The 21030-nt window shown below is 39.0% G+C and overlaps 1 protein-coding gene across 1 annotated transcript in view; it reads right to left on the bottom strand.

Moving 5' to 3' along the window:
* The window catches only part of LOC139731721 (RING finger protein 17-like), a 165849-nt gene that overhangs the window by 36777 nt on the left and 108042 nt on the right, over positions 1-21030 (bottom strand). Inside the window, exon 34 of the mRNA XM_071642603.1 lies at positions 19355-19493. Within this exon, the coding sequence (XP_071498704.1) occupies positions 19355-19493 (139 nt within the window). The remainder of the gene's footprint in view (positions 1-19354; positions 19494-21030) is intronic.

Here is a 21030-nt window from a genome sequence, read left to right as displayed (position 1 = left end):
GATAACACATGAACCCCATAGTGGAATTAACTTCAGAACATAATCTGACTGGATTTGGCTCTGTAAACATGAATTTAGATTATTCTAAGCTTTAATATAAAAGAAATTTTCATACCTTCTGAGGTATGCAATAATCTTAAGTTCCTCATTTTCTGTAAATGATGCGGCACGTCCTATTTCCCGTTTAGCTTCTGAACTCAAGGTTCAACACTTTGTTCTATATGTCAAACTTCCGGCATAATCATGGAGCTAAAGTTAGGATGTATTACAAAGATTGCTCTTTCGGAATGCATCTCTCCTTTGTGGGTCACCAGTGAAAGTTATTACCTCCAGTACACTCTTTAACCCTTTGCGCACCTTAAATGTTTCTTAGAACTTTAACCTCTGGTCACTGGAAGAAAGTAGTATGAGTCCCTTATTTTGCTTGGGTTTAGACAAAGTGATGGTTTATCTACAAACTGGGAATAAACTTCAAAAGGGGGTAGAACAGGGATCACAGCATCCAGGAAATGAAACACACAATTTCACACACCCCATCTACCCCCCCTCCCATCAAAACCCCCCCCCCCCCCAACAACAACAACAACAACAACCAACCAACCAACCCAAAAAGCATGTAAGGCAGGCATAGCTAGTGCTGGGATTTTCAAGAGAGGAACTACTGCAGGCTGATCGGGGGTCCAAAGGGTTAGATAGGACATGATTCATGATCCCAATCCAGCCGTGTATATATCAACTTTTTTCTTAGTCCCACACAGAAATGGAAATGACCACAAAGTTAAAACAACTCTCGGCAAATTCCGCCATCCTCAAAGGCAGTATAAACAATTTCATAGGATGGGAGCGCTCACCATCATTCTCTTCTACATCCCCGCCCCGCCCTACACCACACCAAGCGGGGATACCGATGACGATTTCCATACCTTCTGTCAGATACCGGAAAGGGCTATTTATCATCCCTCAGCCGCAAAGTGTCGACCACCGTTTCTTGTGAAAAATCCTTTGCGGCAACGCGAGTCGGTTGCAAGGGCCGAACTTAAAAAACATGCTGGTATTCATTAATGCCCTCCCAACTGTCTGCCTCGACTGTTTACACAAAACGCCCAAATAAGGGGGGATAGTGGAAGTTGGTGTTTACACACATCCCTCTTAACCAGGAAGTAAGAATGATGAGATGGAGGAGGGTGATATGACCGGTCTCCGAGGGCAGGAGGGATTTCTCCGGTCCTCCTGGACAGCTGGCTCCAAGAGTAAACTGACCGCATAACTTTCTGAGAAACCCTTACCACTCCAAAAACAACACGGCAATATTTACCTGTCTCCACGATGAATAATTCATTCAATTTCTCTCTGTAGGCAGAACTATTTGGGAGAAGTTCCCTCATCCATCAGGGCCAGTGGCAATATCCACCTTTGGCAAACCATTATACTTTTCTACCAATCATCACTTTTTGAAGATGGTATTTGGTATCACAACACAAGTGTAATCATCCCTAAACATCTGAATTTATCCAAAAAAAAATCAGACAAACTTTAGAAACGGATAAAAAACCTGTGGCGGTAACTTGCTAAAAATCTTCAGCTAGCTTTTCATGCTGATCTCACTGATTTTCACTTGTGGTACAAGTTCTACACCATGCAGGTGAATGACTCCTTCTAAACTTTACTTAAAAATCCGAACATGAGAGAAGTTGAAAATGTGAAAAAAAAAGAAGTTTGTACATGTTGATCAACAAATGCAGACAACGGACAGTGGCTGATTAATGAGAGAAAGCAATGATAGATGGGCTTGAAAATTATCTCAGCAGCTAATGTGAAATTTCTGCTCAAATGACCTGTAGCCATACTAGTGAAACATTTTAAAAGTGTTACTTAGGGTTACACAACATTGAAAAACTACCCTGTACGCTTGATTTCAATCACAACAACTTAACTTGGATCCAGGTTTACTCCTGTTTATAGGGCTTGAGCAAGATGCCAGAAGTGTTCGACTCCAAACATAGCTTACTAGGCAATATGGCTTGGAAGCATTAAACAAAGAATCTTACAAATCTGTTAGTTGAGTGCACACCGTTAACAAAGTGGCTGTCTAGTTCTGACTTTTATATTCCCTTGCAAATGAAAATAAAAATGTCACATTAAAACAAAGAAAGATGTGGAGTTGTTGGGGAGCAAAAGCGGTTGTTCTTTATGCTCTTCTTGCTACAAAGTATCAACATTCTCATCAAAAGAGTTTGGCCCGCAGATGGATGGTATTCTAATCTGAACATCAGATTTATGGTACCAATATCGTAATTGGCTTGGATATGCTCTAGACATACCCTGCGCATTCTCAACATCCTGACAATAGGCACAGATTTCTTCTTTTCTTTTTTTTTTATTTGGAAAATGCCAAGGGAGCCATGAGTTAAGATGGGTCACTTTTTATAACACTTTTTAAAGAGGCATAGACCCATAAATTAGGGCCTGCAATCTAGACCGAACAAATATTTACACCTGCTTCGGAGACAAAAGCATCACTCTTCCTGATAAAAGAGAAAAGGGGAAAACTGCGGTGCATGTGGTTTATCTCTGCCTCAGAGAATAGTTCCTGTTTTGATAGGAGTCAAAGCATGGATTGTTTACAGTATGTTTCCCCACCAACTTGTCCCCATGAATCGTTCCCAAATATGTGTCACGTCGGAGCACCGAAATGCTCTGGGAATCGGAGATCGCAATCGGGGGGCCATTCACGCTGACAATGAAAGATCGCGACCGAAGAAGAGTCGTGATATGACAGTGAAAGTTGCTAAGCAACTGTGCCTCCAGCCACCAAAATTTTGGACAGAAAGAAATGGGACACCAGTGTGCAATTTTTCTCACTCAGTTTGGAAGTTTGCTGCCACTGTTTGCAGTCGGAACCTTTACAGCGAGAATCTTATGCAAATGACTTTCATTTGATATCTAGATAACACTCACGGCAACATCTATAAAATTACAGCTGGTTAGCTGATGGCCTGATGCTATACCTACCAATCAAAGAACTCTTGATATTACAAATGGCAGACTTGTAGAAAATTATCCATTCTAGTCAATAAAATAGTCCATCTGAATAACAGCATTGGTATATTCTAGGTTATAATTATAGTCATGCTAGAGATAAAATGAGTTATTGTGCTTTTGTGGCAATTTGTAGCTACACGTCATTAGACACCTACGTACTTTTTTCTTATTTTTTCCCTTTTTTCCCTTTTTTTCATACAGAGAGACAGAGAGATTCTAAAGCAATGCCATGAAATCTATTGATTCCTTGGACTGTAAAAGAAATGACATTTGGCACCAGTCCATTTCTATTTTATGGGAAGAGGGAAAAGACAAGGCAAGTGCCAAATTGTGTCTCGCCCATTTGAGTACAAGAAATTAATATTTTTCTAACTCCCAGAAGTTCATTGACCCGCCTATGACCTTTGACCTTGTGGTGACCTTCAACTCTCAAGGGACATTTATCATCCAAGTTTGGTCACAAACGGACAAAGGGATCAAAAGTTATGAGCCATAATCGAAACGCGACATAAAAACTTAATGGGCCCTAAAAATTTGTTGATCCCTCTCTGTGACCGTTGACCTTGTGATGACCTTTAATTCCCCAAGGGACATCTACCGTCCAAGTTTGGTCACAAACGGATATAGGGATCAAAAGTTATGAGCCACAATCGAAACACGCCCTAAAAACTTAACATTGGGCCCTAAAAGTTTGTTGACTCCTGTCTGTGACCTTTGACCTTGTGATGACCTTCACCTCCCCAAGGGACATCTACAATGCAAGTTTGGTCACAAACAAAGGGATCGAAAGTTATGAGCCATAATTAAAACGCACCATAAAAACTTAACATTGGGCCCTAAAAGTTCATTGACCCCTGTCTGTGACCTTTGACCTCGTGGTAACCTTCAACTTCCCAAGGGACATCTACCATCTAAGTTTGGTCACAAACAGATAGATACATCAAAAGTTACGAGCCATAAACGAAACGCGCCCTAAAAACTTAACATTGGGCCTTAAAGTTCATTGACCTCTGCCTGTGACCTTTGACCTTGAGGTGCCCTTCATGTTTGATAAAACGTGTAACCTTGTATAACCACTCTTCCCTCCAAGTTTGATTGAAATTGAAATCCTCAGTAGAGAGCTATTCAAGTTTTTGTAGCGTTACGGACAGACGACGGACGGACGGACGGACAGATGACCGGACAGATGCCGCAGGCAATCCCTTTTAGTCTCCCCACACCTCCGGTGGGCTCGACAAAAATTATAAAGTTTCAATGCCTTGTCACACAAGAGTGAATGCCCAACGAATTTGAAAATTTGAAGATTCAAAATGAGTGTCAAACATAACTTAGGAACTGTTTTAGTGTTTAAAAAAGCGAGGAATGCAAACATATCTTCAAATTTTTGAATTCATTGGGAATTCTTTGGGCACAATATAATTATACAATGACATACTTTGATTACACAATGACAAACAGCGCACCTCTTTTGGATGGCTGAACAAACCTGCCATAACTTTCCTCAAAAATGTTTCCTGCTAACTGAGATATTTCTGTGCATCTCAACGCAAAGTACTGTACATTACATTTTCTCTCTTTTTTTTTTTCAAATTTGTGCTATGATGCTGTCTGAGGTGTTTTCTATCAAATGGATCTTTGCCAGAATCTGGTTGACTATATAATGGGTTTGAACGTTAAGACATGTTTGGGTAGGTGGAGTTTAGCCTGTGATGATGCTTGTATGAACTTTTCTGTCCCACTAAGATGTTGTAATATATGTATAGATATTTTAAAGTACTCTTGCATGTGTGGTATTGTATAGAGAGTTGAGTGTCTGATGCACAAACAATGGAGTTTGCAACACATCTACAATGTATCGTCTGGAACGCCACTTGCAGTTTGCGGTTGGCAACGTGACTTTGTTCAAGGTATATTTCCCTAATGTGATTAGAAGTCCATTTCACAAACGTGATCACTTCAACCATGGAGGTAGAAACCTCCATGCTTAAAACAAAATATTTCAGCTGCGTAAAAGTGGTTTGATATCGGGCAAGATAACCAGGTGGCATGGAAGGATAATATGACAGTGTTGTAACCACAGAGTTTGATGGATGGCTGGGGATACTGACTCTATGTGTGCAGACCTTTATAAGAAAGGTGGGAGCTTCTAGCTCAAGGTAGTACATGTACTGATACAATGATGCGTGGGTGGTGGTGGCAGCAGAGAACGGCCGATGGCTGTATTTGACTTTTTGTTATGCAAGATGTCATGATCCAGCACTGCTCAGAAAAAGCCAGCTCGTAGTATAATGGCTCATGTGCACATTTGGACAAATGACTTCCTTTTTTTTTTCTCTCAGTTGGTTTGAATTACAGGTACTTCACTCAATGTCAAAGCGACACATTGTACCAAACCTTGCGCAACTGAGCAATTTATGATATTCATGTTCAAACAAGGTATGAACCCATGTAAACCAGGTGACTAGAATCAGGGCCGGTGCCACGTTTTTGAAAGTGGGGGCCCAATTTACAATGTACATTTCTGGTGCCACATCTGTGTTTTATTAGCTAAAAAGCCCCTCCCCCAAACAAACACAAAACACACACACACAAACACACACACACACACACAAAAGGCCTTCAGCACAATTTTCTGATGCCACTTCAAGGTTTCATCAACTAACCAGTAAAAAAAAAAAAAAAAGATCTTCAGCAGCTTATCGACATAAAAGCAAAAACAAAACAAAAACAAGGTCTGGTGCCCCTTCTGAGGTATTAAAAAAAAATTGTGTGTACAGTGTAGGGGGGGGGGGGGGGGGGGGCAAGTTGCTACCCCCTATGTGTTACGCGAAAAAAGTTGGAGGGCCCGAAATCAACAATATCTGCTGATCAAACGCTTTACCTCTGAGGGAAGGCAGTGTAAAGGTAGCAGCAATTAGGTGCATTAGCGCCCTCAGCCAGGCGTCTCTTACGCTCTAAATGATCTCATCCGACCAACGAGGGACCCACATCCTTTTTTCTTCTGAAGGTAAACATTCAAAAGGAAGTATAGCGTGCGGGATAGAGATGCGATAGAAAGAATTAGCGTCTCTTCTCTTGTTGCCGTGGGCAACACATGATCACATTGCTGGTCAAGTGTGTTGTCGAATAACCAGACAGCTTACAAAAAAAGTTTAAAACAAAAGTTGCCTTGCAAAGGATAGCCCATCTGTGCAGACCTTAATCTAACGAAACGTTGATGTGCAGAGGTGTGGGCGTGTATCTTTACTTTGACTTTGTATTTTGACTTGCGGGTTTTAAACTCCTACACACACATCTCCGCCAAAGCTTCTGTGGGCAATCAGTTGTGGTTGGATTAATGGCAGAGAGCTTCAGTTATCTGATCAATGTCACAGAATACCTTAAAAACAATCCATCACAACATGATTTCTGGCATTTAATGTGAAATCTTGGTCTAATATAGATGAAAGCACAGCAAAATAAAATATAAGAGATGGATGACAATATTATAAAAAAAGTTCCAAAATTCTGAACACAGAAATAATGGAAAAAAAAATGAAACATGTTTGAAAGTTTGTGGTACAACCCCAAATGTTTTTGCAATTTATTCATTTCTTGAACCAGATTTCATTTGGATGGCTAGATTATCACTTAACCTTTGACTAATGGCCCAAATGTTTACTTACGGAATCATTGTGAAGTCATGCATACATGTATAATATACATGGTTAACAGTAAGATTAGGCACTGAATAGTTTTTCAAGGTATGGAGAAAATAGTGCAATTTCAGAAATTTAGCATAATTTTCATCTGATATTTGACCTTTGACTGTTGACCCCATGACTCAGAACTTCACAGGAAAATTATTGTCAGGCAGAACATGCATTATGATAATACCGAGTTTCATCAAATTAACTTGAAGTGAGGGAAGCTAGATTCTATTCCTATCGTGTGTAACAATATTGTAATGATAGTCTTCTTCGAACAACAAATTCAATTTATCAAATCCATAACACAATATTTTCATGGACTGATACTGTATTTATTTCAGTCATAATATCATTGTCATTGACCGCCAGAATTTCATAAGACAGAATGAAAACTTTTCTTTCATTGGGCCTCATTTTCATCATGCATCATTGTCTAGTTCAATTTCAAAATCACTGAACGTCTCTGAAAGGCTAACCATAAGTAATTTAATCCTAAATTGTTAATGTCTGAACCTAAAATTGGCAACTTGCTGAACTTTTTGATTTTACTATTTAAAACAGTTCTACTGTTTGGTCCTTTTCAAACACTGAGCAATAAATAATGAACCCAATGAGGATGAGCTGATCTTGCTGCAACACGTTTCCCACAGACACCTGCTTGAATACTGTAAAAGTGGATTTTTCATGCTTGGCTGGGTGAGAAGAGTTTTGCATGTTTCAATTTCCGCGGAATCAAGAAACCAAGTACTGGAACATATATGGCAAGCAAAAATATTAGCGTGCTTTTATTTTTCATGCTAGTTTCTGGTTGCGCCAAATGTGCGAATATTTCAACACCGCGAAAATTTCCACTTTTACAGTATACCCGAGACAAATCTTCAGCAGGCTAAAATCGAGGGTTGCCAATTTGATAAATTCTGCAGCAAACCCACGACTTGAAGCATTACATACCTTTAAGAAATGCATTATTACCTTTACAAAGTGTTTTGTGCCATTAACACAGCAAGTACCTCCGACCTATAAATTTGTTTCTCTTATAAGTTCACTTCTATTGATGTCTCCTCCCTTCTCTCATTTCGTCTTGATTGCTCCGCCAATATCTCTGTTGGCTGCCGTCAGTTTAGTACATCGACATTTGACGAGTCTGAGACATTAATGATCAGCAATCATGACATTTATGGAATCTGATCATTAATAACTGCAGGTAAATGTATTTGTTTTGTCTCAAGTATCTTTCACTCCATGCATACCAGACAGTGTCAAAACTCAGGGCTCATCCTATCCTTCATCAAATCACTTCTCAACAGCAACAGTCACACTCAGTCTGGCAAAAGATCGCGATCTTTAAGATCTTGAAGTTTTGCCAGCATGACCACAAACTTCTTTTGAAACTTCCCACTTCATGATTGACTTCCCACTCAAACTAGGTACTGTATACGCTATAATTTTCGCATACATAAATTTTCACGAATTGCCGCTGTCACACATTTTCGCGAGTGGTTAAGTTCGCGATTGGGGGACCAGAGAAAATATGAAGTGGCAAAGAAAGTGTGAATTTTCAACTTACTAGCAAATAAGAATGATACTAGTTATACACTGCATGAAAAAAACTTGTATTACCAAACTCTGCAAACTAGTAAGTTAGAATTCAACATTTTTGAAGTGGTTAAGTCCATCGTGCTAGATTTCTGATGAGTGGTCCCCTTGCGATAATGGATTGGCTCTCTACAGACCGCAGTACAGTATTCGTAAGTAGACGTGGACGAGCGTAAACAAGCTTAGCCAGTATGGTCTGTTCGGTAAGCCGTGACATGGTATACTAGTACTGAAATGTTCTTATCATCAAGGCAAGGGATTCATTTTGGAAGGTAATATTTTCGCGTGTTGTTAATTTCGCGAATAGCTCCCGACTCGCGAAATTCGCGAAAATAAAACCCCCGCGAAATATATAGCGTATACAGTATATTTCTCCGACTCCCGCCAACCTTCTCAATCTTTGGGCAGTGTGAATTTGGTAGCAGCTGAAACTTTGCGAAGTTTGTCAAGTGGCAAGTCCATCATCTGTTTGCAGGCTGTGCTTCCAATGCACGAAGCACGCGATCACTGCGAAGTACAGGTGTGCATTGTTACATCACAATCACCAGCAGTCAGAAGACACGCTCATTCTTCTTCTTTTTTTCGTGTGTGTGTGTACACGTACATACAGTGATCCGAACTCCAAGAATTTTAATAAACATTGAGCAGTTTGGCTTTAAGTGTGGATGGACAAAGCAAACTTCACGAAGACATTGCAATCTTTTGTCAGTGTGACCGCAGCTATCTCATGTCCTGCCAAGAATCAGAATCACAGAACATAAGTCAAAGGACGCAGTCCAAAAATTAAACATCCAAATCAAACGCCCGCATGCAGCACCTTTGATCGACACAGATTTCACCTGCATGAGGTCAGCTGTATTCTACACACTCTGTGATGTCACAGTCATGACTGCAGCTAGACCACTGTGGCTGACCCAAGATGACCGGTGCTAGTGACGAGTGGTTATCAATCAGGCACACTTACACAAATGAATAGAATATTTCAAAGAAACGCTATCAGAATTACCCAAGCACTCTTCACTAATCATTTTGCCCCATCTAAATCTGATATAACTGTGTTAATAATACCAAAGAGAGCTTTTTTCATCTCCCCTTCACACACAAAAAATCACAAATACACACACACACACACACACACAAAACCCCACACACTCATCTTTAAATAATGCTTTGATTTCGGTCACTTCCCTTTCCGTCTGCGCCCCCAATTAATCTCAATCTTTCATATCGCTGCCTTGGTGCCACCATAAATGGCAGCTGACAGAAAGAGTCTGAAATGTCAACCTGTCCTGCCAATGCTTCTGTTCCATTTCCAAGAAGTGCAGACAGGAAGAAATCAGTTTGAGTACTGGCATTAACATGCTTAAAGGGATCGTACAGTTTTGGTTGAGACCTAATTTCAGGTTTCTAACATTTTGGGGTGAGATAATGAGAAACCTCTTATGAAATATGAAAGAGCATGTAATTCTATGAGGAATTCAACCTTTATTTGATGAAAATTGGTTTTGAAATAGCTGAGATATCCAAAAAAGAGCGATTCTAATAAAGTGTGGGACCCACACTTTATTGCGATCGCTTTGTTTTACTTTGTTTTTGGATGTTTCAGTCATTCCAAACCCGATTTTCATCAAATAAACTTTGAATTCCTCTTAAAATGGTATGTTCTGTACTATATCATAAGTGTTTTCTTGGTATCTCGCAAAAAGTTAAAAGCCCAATTCTCATCTTCACCGATACTGTACCATCCCTTTAAGGAACCTCACTGATTCTGTACTTTGTTTTTGTTTTGTTTTTTAAAGTGAAAGCAAACTGACAAATAACAGAGGCAGCGTAGTGTTTATTGTATGTTTACTGCAGAGATGAAACTGACTGTAACCATAAATTGAGATCTTAGCAATGAAGCAACTTTTACTGTGAAGTTTTATTGGCAAATTACATTGTAATTTACTCTTTTCATCCAAGAAGTGGAGTACAATGTAGCTGAGAGGAGTCATGGTACATTTTGCAACAGAGAGCAAACTAAAATGTCACTATGGCGTCTGGTATGGCTCTGCCATAATGCATTGTTCTCCCTATAGGTCTATTGTACCTCTTTACAATGTGTGACTACAGTTTCACATAATTGGCAAAAAACTAACATGACATGTTTGTCACAAATGTGTTGAGTGTTCACTTTCCTTGAACGAGGTTTAATGGGATGAATGACTATATCTTAGGGATTTGAGGAATTTTACTTGTCCATGATGTTTGGCCATTCTATGAATTTAAATGCATTGAGTAATTTTCAAAGTATGGAGGAAAAAGTGTAATTTCACCATTAGAGTAACATTTTTTGCATTTTAGCCTGGCCTTTGACCCTTGACCTTTGACCCCATGACCCTAAATTTCACTTGACCTTTGAGCTCATGGCCAAAGAGAATCACTGTCAGGCAGTACATGCATAAATATGTAGTAAGTTTCATGATGATACCTTGAGCCACTTATGTGCTTTTGAGATATGGAGGAAGAAGTGAAATTATTTAAGCATTTTCACTCGACCTTTGACCTCCTTACAATTTTTAACGTTTGAGTGCATCTACACAGGATGAAACTGCAAGCTAGTCATCAAAGTGTACAAGTTCTTGCTAATCTTTAACCCATTGAGGACGATTTGATTTTGCTACAACAGTGAACACGCATTTCTCATAGATGCTTGCCCGAGTATACTCGGGACTCGTCCTCAACAGGTTAAGATTAGGAACGTCATGTGAACAGGACTTATGGGGGGGGGGGGGAAATAGATGCTACCCAGCATCGGACTCGGGTACATCCAATGCCATGACCGTATCTTGATACTGGTCGAGCTGGGAGTGTATTCCTTGATTGCTGCTTATTGAATCACAATGGCAGGATCCCATACTCTACATTTTCTCTGTCACTTGTCCTTTATAGTAATTAAATGCTACTGCCACTCTCATGTACAGGCCACGTTTGAAAACTAGGTTAAACATCAAGCTGGCTTGCCCCTAAATCTCCATAAAATTTTCTTTCAGTTCAATAAAGAATAACAATTACACTCTACACATCAAATTATGCAGGTGTCGTAGTGCCCCTGTATATTTTTCTTCTCTTTTTTTTTTTACAGGAAGCATAGCATTGATAAGATATCCATTTGCAAATTAAAATTCTTTGAAATTCAACAGTCCCTTTCAAAGTACAATTGAGCTTGAGCTCTGAACCATCAAATGTAGAAATTTTCACAGTTAATTTTTCAGATGGACTTGAAGAGTTTGTCACTGAATATTCCTGCCTTGGTCAAACACTGGCTGCATACACATCCGCGTAGATGTCCACATGTGTCCATTTTTCTCCTTGAAGACTACAAAAGAGTAGTGATGTGAAGTTAATGATTGCCTCGGACAAACCATCCACAAAATGCTCCCCAGGGTAGTTTTTAACCAGAGGGGAGAGATGAAAAAAGACACAACCACGGCAGAACAAGGACCACTTCACACAAGAAAGAAAAGAAAAAGAAAAAGAGCCAGCTGAATTGCCACAGATACACTGGATGACAGTTCTCACTCACAAAAGCTGTATCATTTGCTCCCCAGACTCCGGCAGATTCCCTAAATGTCAATGACATGGGAAGGACGTGCCATCATTACCTTTCGCTCTCGAGGGAGAATGCAATCCCGTGAACCGACAGAAGAGGGGTGGGGGTGGAGGGGGGGGGGGGGGAGGAATGAGACGGGGACAGACTTGACGAATATCTTCTCTACGAACTCATGCCCTCCCTCCTGACTGGGCTGGAGGGGTGAGGAAGGGGGCAATGTCGCTGGCTGACTGGCCAATCGTTCCTCCTCAGCTCACTCCGATTATTCGGGCGCAAAGGCTCAGAATATTGCACGGTGCATTGGACGATATAAAAACTCGCCTGCACCATCGGGACAAGAAGAGTTTGGCCACGAAGGGAGCGAAGTCAAGGCAATCGGGAGAGACTTCCAGAATCCTCACCAGGGGTCTGTTTCATGAAAGTCTTACTAAAGACTTTTTTTTTACTCAAAAGACAAAATTATGAGAGACTTTTTTACTCATAAGACACACTTATGAGACTTTATGAAATGGATTTGAAAGTCTCTCTCTATATAGCTCTAAGTATGAGCAACTTTGGCCATAATGAGATTTATGTATAGACTTTATTCATGTAATGACTTCATGAAACGTCATCAGAGGTCCATTTCTTGAAAGTCATATGAGAGACTTTTTGCTCATTTAAGACAAACTTATGAAAGACTTCATGAGGTGGATTAGAAAAAGTCTTTCATATGAGCGACTTTGGCAATTCTGACATTTATTTTAAGACTTGTACGTGATGACTTCATGAAAATGGCATCAGAGGTCCATTTTATGAGAGTCTTATGAGAGACGTTTTACTCATAAGACACATTCATGAGAGATGTCTTGAAATGGATTTGAAAGTCTCTCTATGTACGAGCAACTTTGGCCATAATGAGATTTATATAAAGACTTTTATGTGATGACTTCATGATATGGATCCCAGATATCCCAGATATCCTACTGATTTGAAAATTTGTTTTATGCTAGCAATGGCTGCTGCCTGATCATCGTTACAATGAAGACTTCTACATGTACGTGGAAGAAAAATAACAAAGGGCATGGATACACTGAATCCAATCATCAAATTGACTGTAGTACAGTGGCCAAGCTTTCATCTGGACTCAGATAAACTGAACATCACCTTCATACCAACATTTAGAAGGGACATTATTTTGATGATTTGCATGGGGATGAATCATTTCTTTTTCATCAGATATTTGTAGAAAATATAAACTCTGTCTGAAAGTTATCGACAGCCTTCAGGAAAAGAATTACAGGAATAATGATAAAAATGAAAATTTGATATAAATATAGCGTTTAAAAAACAGCGAAGACTATGTGGAGGAGAGTTTGCTGAACACCATGTGTACATACATAGTTCTTGCAGACACCATTGCCTTGCAGAAGAAGAGGCTTACAAAGAGGAGGGTTGAGGAGGGTAGCACCATGGGGAGAGTGCTGGGAAGGTGAACAGTACTCTCTAAAAAAAATCGAGTGAAAATATTCACTCCAAAAAGAGTGAATACAAAAAAAGAGTGAATTTAGAGTGAAATTGGAGTGAATTTTGAGTGAAAATGTTCATTTTCACTCGTTTTAGAGCGACCTCAGGGATCACTCCAAAAACTTCGAGTGATCCTTGAGGTCACTCCAAAATGAGTAAAAATGAACATTTTCACTCAAAATTCACTCTAAATTCACTCTTCTTTTAATTCACTCCTTTAAGAGTGAATATTTTCACTCGATTTTTTTAGAGAGTAACAATTGAGGAGCAGCAGTGAGCTGGAATTCTAAGTCACATGAGTGGAGACGGGAAAACAGGGGACAGACTGAGAGAGTTGTGAGGAAGATGAAAGTGAGAATTAGCTTAAAGGTTTGAAAATCGTTGTGGGGAGAAATATAAAATAGAAGGGAGGGGGTGAAGGAGAAGTTGAAGGTTGGAAAAGCATGGAGATAAGAGAGAGAGAAGTGAGGTACGACAGATGTTTGATGAAACAAAGGGGGAGAAACAAAGTTGGTGAGTGATACGGACTATGAAACATGGAATCAATTTGAGAAAAGGAAATAAAACATGAAGGAAAGAGCTAAGTTGAAGAAGAAGAGACTATAGTGTAAGAGAAAGAAAAGAAAATGAGGAACAATAGCTAAGAAAGTGAAAAGGCGGGGGTGAGTGGATGCTAGAAAGGATTGCTGCAGGGGAGAAATCTGTGGGAAAGAGAGAAAGTAATAATTAAAAGTTAAGTCCTGAAAAGGGCACCAGTAGAATAAGAAAATGGGAGAAAATATAGAATTAAACTGAAGTCCTAAAGGGGAATTTTTGAATTTTCATCATTTTTTTTTCCAACAGGGATTATATCTTGACAGTTCTTTTTTCCTGCAGGACTACATGTGGCCACTTGTGGCTTTTTGGTCTGGCCGAGTGTGATTTAAGTTTGTTTTCAGCCTCAAGATTATTACTTCACTATTTGTTAATTCCAAAAAGTCAGTTGAATATAAGATTACAGCAAAAATGGGAATAAGCTCTCATTGCATTACAAGAAATGGTCCATATAATTAGCTTAGGACATTGACAACTGGGTTGTGTTTAGTTTTACTCTCTCAGGGAAACTAAAATGTTTTGTAAATATGTAGCAATGCAGCTGTAGCTGTAGCTGTAGACACGGAGAGATCTATTTATTTATTTACTCATCTAATTATTCATTATTATTCATTTTCTTTCGTTTTACACTGTATTGTTGCATTGGTAGAGTAGAAATTTTTGATTCTCTGTTTTTATATGCAGAGCTTTTGTTCTTTTTCATAAGATTAAGAACAATTATACAAAAGGAAAATTATCACTTCACACACACACACACACAAAATTGTGGTTCTGATCTTGATCTTCTGATCTCCGCCCTAATGACCACAAAGAGTATGCTGAATTTGGTTTCGTTTAATAACCCACCTCCAAGAATTCTTGTCTCGTGTTGTTCTAGAGTTATAGGAATCAAGAAGAAACGATCATCTGCATACCGAAGGCCGGCAGTCAAACCAAACAAATCCAAACTATGATACTCATGTGCACTCATTAACTGCCCACTGTGGACAAAAACGTTGAAAAAGAAAAGATTGCAATTCACGGTGGAATCACACCTTGCTTCATTGCCATTCCAGAAGTGTGTTGTAATCAGTCCAAGGATATTGCCGATTTCGTCTCTCGAGACAATTTCATTATGTAAGATGACTAGACTCTCTGCCGGTGACACTGAGTAAGTTACGGCCACATTAATGACGCCGTGCAGAGTGTCCTGTTACAAATTACGAACCCCTCGCAACATTAAAGGACGGCAGCCGCTATGTAGGGTCGTTGAAGTGAGAATACAGCATTGGAGTCACATCACACAGGTGAAAATATAGACAAAAACATTCCTACAGACCTGTATAACATACAGAGAGAGAGAGAGAGAGTGAGAAAGACCCAAACACAATATGCATATCTTGTATAACATTACAAATTTGTGATAAAATTATAGTTTGGAAAGCTTTAACACAACATCATATAAAGCTCAAATTTCCCAAGGTTTTTTTTTTGGTCATAACTGTACAAAAGAATAATTATGATAAAAAGACAAAATGGTGACGTAAGGCAAGTTGAAAGGTTTACAAGTAAAAACAAAAGCCCAACATAAAAGTGCATTTGAAACTGAGTAAGTCTTTGTGAACAACACTTTGTTGACACAACTTCCTTCTTTTTAAATAAACATACAAATGTGCTGTGGTGACATTAATGTATGTACACAACGTATGTATCTTAATACACCTTACACATGTACAAGCACTCACTGAACCTTTCTCTGCAATTAGTCCATGGAATGTTACATAGTTCTGTACAACTGGTTTGTTTTATCTAAATTTCTTTTATTCTATTCAGTCTACATGTTACCCAAAATAGATGTGGCTTGGTATGAACAGCCATCAAACATATCTCATTTCAGCAAACTCCTCTTTAAAACAAATCACAAATATATACAAAACAAGACAAACAACAACAAACAAGCACACAAAAACACACACACATACAAATATATATACACATACATAATATACAGAAATGCTTTAAAACCATTAATTTGATATCACAATCCCAAAAGCTGTGAACCAAACTCAATATTAATGCGGCACCACAAAGTTCCCAGGGCAAAACACTTTCATTGTCAACGCCGTTCTTTCGCCGGAAATGGACCGGCCAACCACCTGGGAAGCCAAAGAAACAGGCTTGAATCTTAGCAGGAGGCTGTAGCCACGCACACTCCAACCACCAATGGCTGATATCACAGTTTAAAGGACAAATCCACCATCATAAGAATTGAGAGGATGCAGCAATATTAGTAGAACACATCAGTGAAAGTTTGAGGAAATCGGTCGATCCGTTGAAGAGCATGAAATTGGCAACTGACATTAAATACATTGTGTAGACAAAACTTCTGTATGCATTTTACTTTTGCAAATCTTTGCTCCTTGCGAAATTTTCAAAAAGTTTCTGACTGTACAGTATTGCAATAAAAACAAATCTTTGTGTGCATTTTAATTGTGCAAATTTTGTGAGAGCCAAGATTCGCAAAATTAAAATGTACACGAAAGTTCTTGTCTACACTATATGCATTGAATGCCAGCAGCAGTTCACAAAATGTTCATGCCTCAAAAAAAGGTTGTCAGCTCCAATTCATGAAAATTTCATGCTGCAAAAAATAGATTTTTTCACCCCCTCGGCACCACAAGTCACATTTCTCACCCCTATCTTATCAGCTCATAAGTCACCAGTTGGTTTGATCACAAAAATGTCATAGAAATCAGGCTTTTGGTCAGTGATTCCGGAATTACGGCTGTTTCCCCCCACAAATAAAAATCTTCATTGCTAAGCTAATCCAACTCATCAAAGATTTGTATATTATATACTCATATTATATATTTGTATAATATTAAATAGTGTGTATCTCTAACAAAGATTAAAAAACCACACATATCTGAAATGTAATGTTTGGCCTTGAGGCTTGCGACAAGGTGCTGGATGAAAATCTACTGGAAAATTGGACATGTATAACAAATTCTGCTTTAACATTCATTAAACGCAGGGCCAACTCACAAAATTGCATGAAATTGCACTGAACTTCATTTCTTATCCGGACATTAAAATGTCAGAACAGAAAGAGACTTTTAATAAAAAAATGAAGGAATTTGAAAGCCAACGTCCCTTTCAGGCACGTTCTAGCCATTTCCTTCCTCAGTTTCCACTCCTGTTTTTTAGCATTCAACGCTGAACTTTCCATACATGTATCTGAACGTGACCACTCTCTCACTTGGCTTTTAATAGCTGAAGATTATGCATAGCCAGTGACATTTTTGACAGTTGGTCTTGGTACAGTCACATTTCCAAAACAGAGGTCCTATACTCACTGAGTGTGCAGAATATGAAACATTGCACATTCAGATTAAAAACTGTTTCTCAAAGAGATTGAAAATGTTTGCACAAAGGGGAAGGTCATTGACATTTCGGTTGGTACGTGCCATGACACAGGCGATTTCCCCATCTCGTCCATTTTATTTCTCTTCACATGTTTCAAATCTGAATATTTTATAAATGACGGCAGCGTGACTACCTTCCTAATGGACTTGACCGAAAATCAGAAATAAGTGGTGATATCAGGTTTTATACTCTTTTCCTTTTTCACTTGCACTCAAGCAACATATCCAAGATTAATGCATTGTCATATACCAAATGAGGGTGGGGTATAATGGTAGAGAAAGCCATTAGCATTAGGGAAATATCGACTCGATCATGATCATTGCAGGAAGCAATACAGAGACTCAGAGTGTTGAATTCTTTCTGACTGGAAACAATGGGATGGTAAAAGAGGTGATCCTACTTTTTTTTTAAACAACAAATATTTTACAAAAATGAGAAAGACCACTTGAGAAACGGAAGATGCAATCTGAGAAAAATAAAAAGAGAGAAATCCTGCTGTATGGGGCCATCAACTATTTTCTACCAAAAAGAAGGAAAGAAATAGAGGGTGGGAAAGAAAAGAGAGGCAGGGTAAGGGAATGAGTCAGATACATGTTACACACAATCAATATTAAGACAAAGGAGAAACTTTGGAAGGTATCTGGACTTTAACTCTACAAGAACTGCAGAGAATAGAACATCAGCCATCTACAATGTGTATAAACATACACACATACACACAAACACAACACACACACACACACAAACACAAAAACAAAAGCAAACAAACCAAAATTGAGTGGGAGGTAAAAAATGGCAGGGAAACTGTTACATGTTCAAAGAGAAGATGTAGATGATGAAATAAGGTCAAAAGAAAAATCAATTACAGTAAGAGCTTGATATGTCGACAGAATCCAATCACAAAATACACCTGTGAAAATAAGTAATGAGCTTGATGGGCGACAAGGCCACATAATGTAGTATGTGAAACGCAATACACTTTCTTTGCTTGAAGTATAAATGGATTATAACAGGCTTTCCAGTTGATTCCATGTTTATTGACATAAATTTCTCAGTATATACATTAGTCCAATTGGTCATGCCATCATGCCAGTGCTTAAATCTTCCACAGGTGCTGCTGAACCAGTTGAAACAGCCTTGCTATCACTTCATATCAATTCATTTGTCAATCAATCGATCAATCCATCAATCCATCCATCCATCCATCCATCCATCCATCCATCCAGCAATCCACCATCCCTCAATCAATCAATCAATCAATCCATTCATCCATCCATCCATCAATCAATCCAGAAATCCATCATCCACCCACCCATCCATCAATCTATCACTGATGTCAATAAGCTTTCTACTCCCTATAATATATATTCAATTCTTTCCATAATCTTTATTTAGTTGACATTATTAGCCATTTTCAGAAATTGAAAACAAAACAAAAACATTATCATAGGCTCAATCTCACTTTCACTTGTCAGTTATCCATCACAGAACCCTTTCAACAGTCATCTATCAACTCTATGTGCTTCTGTCAATACTGTAATTATGTACATTTTTGTAGTACGCCAATTTTTGCGTATTTCACACTATTTTTGGTAGTGCAAATTCTAAAACCCCAAAAATTGTTTTCAGAATTTTCTCTGCACATTTTGAATGGGCTGACAGTGTGCAGTGCGAAGTCCGGAGCCCACAAATATGTTTTTGAGCGGCTCAGTGTGAAAAATTAATAACGCGAAGATATTGATGTTTACAGTATAGGCCTATCTCTCCTTTAACTTCATTACATTTTTTTCCCAACCATTCCTTCTACCACTCATTCATCACTTCTTCATTCTCTCCATCTAAGAACTCCTCGCAGCTTTCAACTATCCCTTCATCCACCCCTCTTCCATCGTGGCCATTCCAAACTGTTCAGTGAAAATGCCAGACCCACCTGTTGAGTGACAGCCATTCCACCGTTCCGTAGTCCACAAACTGCACGTGACACATGATGATCTCTTTACGGACCACACTGACGATCAGAGCCCGGTACCAACGCTTGTCGGCGCTGTACTGGGCACAGCACGGCATATCTGACAATCAGAGACAGAAATAGATGAAGGTAAAAATCTATCAACCTCTGTGAACATACAAAGTATGTCAAGCAAAGCTTTGAATACTGAATATAGAATTACCAACTTATAGCATTGCATATGTGACCGTGCATCACAAAACGAACAAAAAGTCGCACACACTGATTTTGCGTGAGGACTGAAAATAGGTAAAATGGGTCAACCTAGCCGATCTTGACTTTTTCATATTTTCTGAAAGAGCAAGTCTTCTTCTACATTATGTTAAAATTTGGGATCATAAAATGGTCAGGAAAGTGTGTTTTTTAGCAGTTTATCTCGAACATTTTTGGTAGAATATTGTGATTAGATGTGTCTTTAGAGTCCAATTTCCATTTCTGAGAAACCTTGTACACACTCTTCACTTTCAACTCTTAATAACTTTTGAAAGGATGACGCTATTGCTTTGACAGTTGCCATTAATTATGCACAAAGTATGGTAATAAGGCATGCTTAATTTCAGTTCAATTTGATAATCCCTTCATTGTTGTTACTGCGGTGGTTTACTTCCTGTTTTTTATCCCATTCATCGCACAGGCAGCATGGCTTGGTAAAGATTAAGCGCTTGAATACACACTGTACTTCAGAGCCTCTTTTCTCAGTTCACACTTTTCCTGAGTGTGTTCATGGGAAAGGGCTGATACAAACACTACACTCTACAAAATGACAGTACTTAAAGGATACTGATATTCAAATTATCTTTCTACCCACTGTCAAAAAAGGAAATGGGAATCACTGACAGGGCTGAAAAATTCTGCTGTGTGTTCCTCTTTTATTCTTATATTAATCATTCATGCTAGTATTTTCATAAGCTAGAAGAAGAACTTCTCTGTCACTGAAGACCTGCTCTGATCACACACGGTACAACTGTTTAGTTTACTTGCAGAAAATAACAAAGTTGTGACGTTTATCCCCGATCGGTAATTTGGGAACACAATAAAGAAGAATAAGGTAACTATTTTGGTCTCAAGTTGGACAATTTTTGACATTTCTGTTTTTCAGTAGTGTAGATTTAATGTATTTATAATACCAGTTCCATCATTAGCCATTTTCTATCCTCCAGAAAAAGATTGAAAGTAGAATTCAGAGTTGAATACATTATATTTGATACAAACAAGATGAGGAAGTATGGAGCAAAATTCATCTCATCACTAATTGAATTCTCTGAGTGTTTTTTTTTCCACTTTCAGAGATAAAAAGAGAAAGACAGCGAGCTAGAACGAGAAAAAGAAAGAAGCACCAGCAAAACCTTGACGATACACCGTGTGCACTACTACTAGCTCTCCCTCTCTCTCTCTCTCTCTCCTTCGCTTGCTCTCATACAGTGCATTTCTCATTCCATGATGGATGGAAAGGCAACATCAAAATCACTGTCAGCCCAGCAAAGAGCCCCCCACCCCTCTCCCCCCTCACCCCCCTGAGAGAGATGGGGGAGAAAACCCCTCCCCACTATCCATGCCATCCAACCCTTGCTGGAGGCATGCACCTGTTGCCGTGGCAG

Source organism: Diadema antillarum, unplaced genomic scaffold (assembly GCF_040938485.1).
Source record: "Diadema antillarum isolate AM-2024a unplaced genomic scaffold, OU_Dant_1.0 scf00000022, whole genome shotgun sequence".
NCBI lineage: Eukaryota > Metazoa > Echinodermata > Echinoidea > Diadematoida > Diadematidae > Diadema > Diadema antillarum.
The sequence above is the reverse complement of the archived record's forward strand: the minus strand, read 5'-3'. Positions and strand labels throughout refer to the sequence as shown.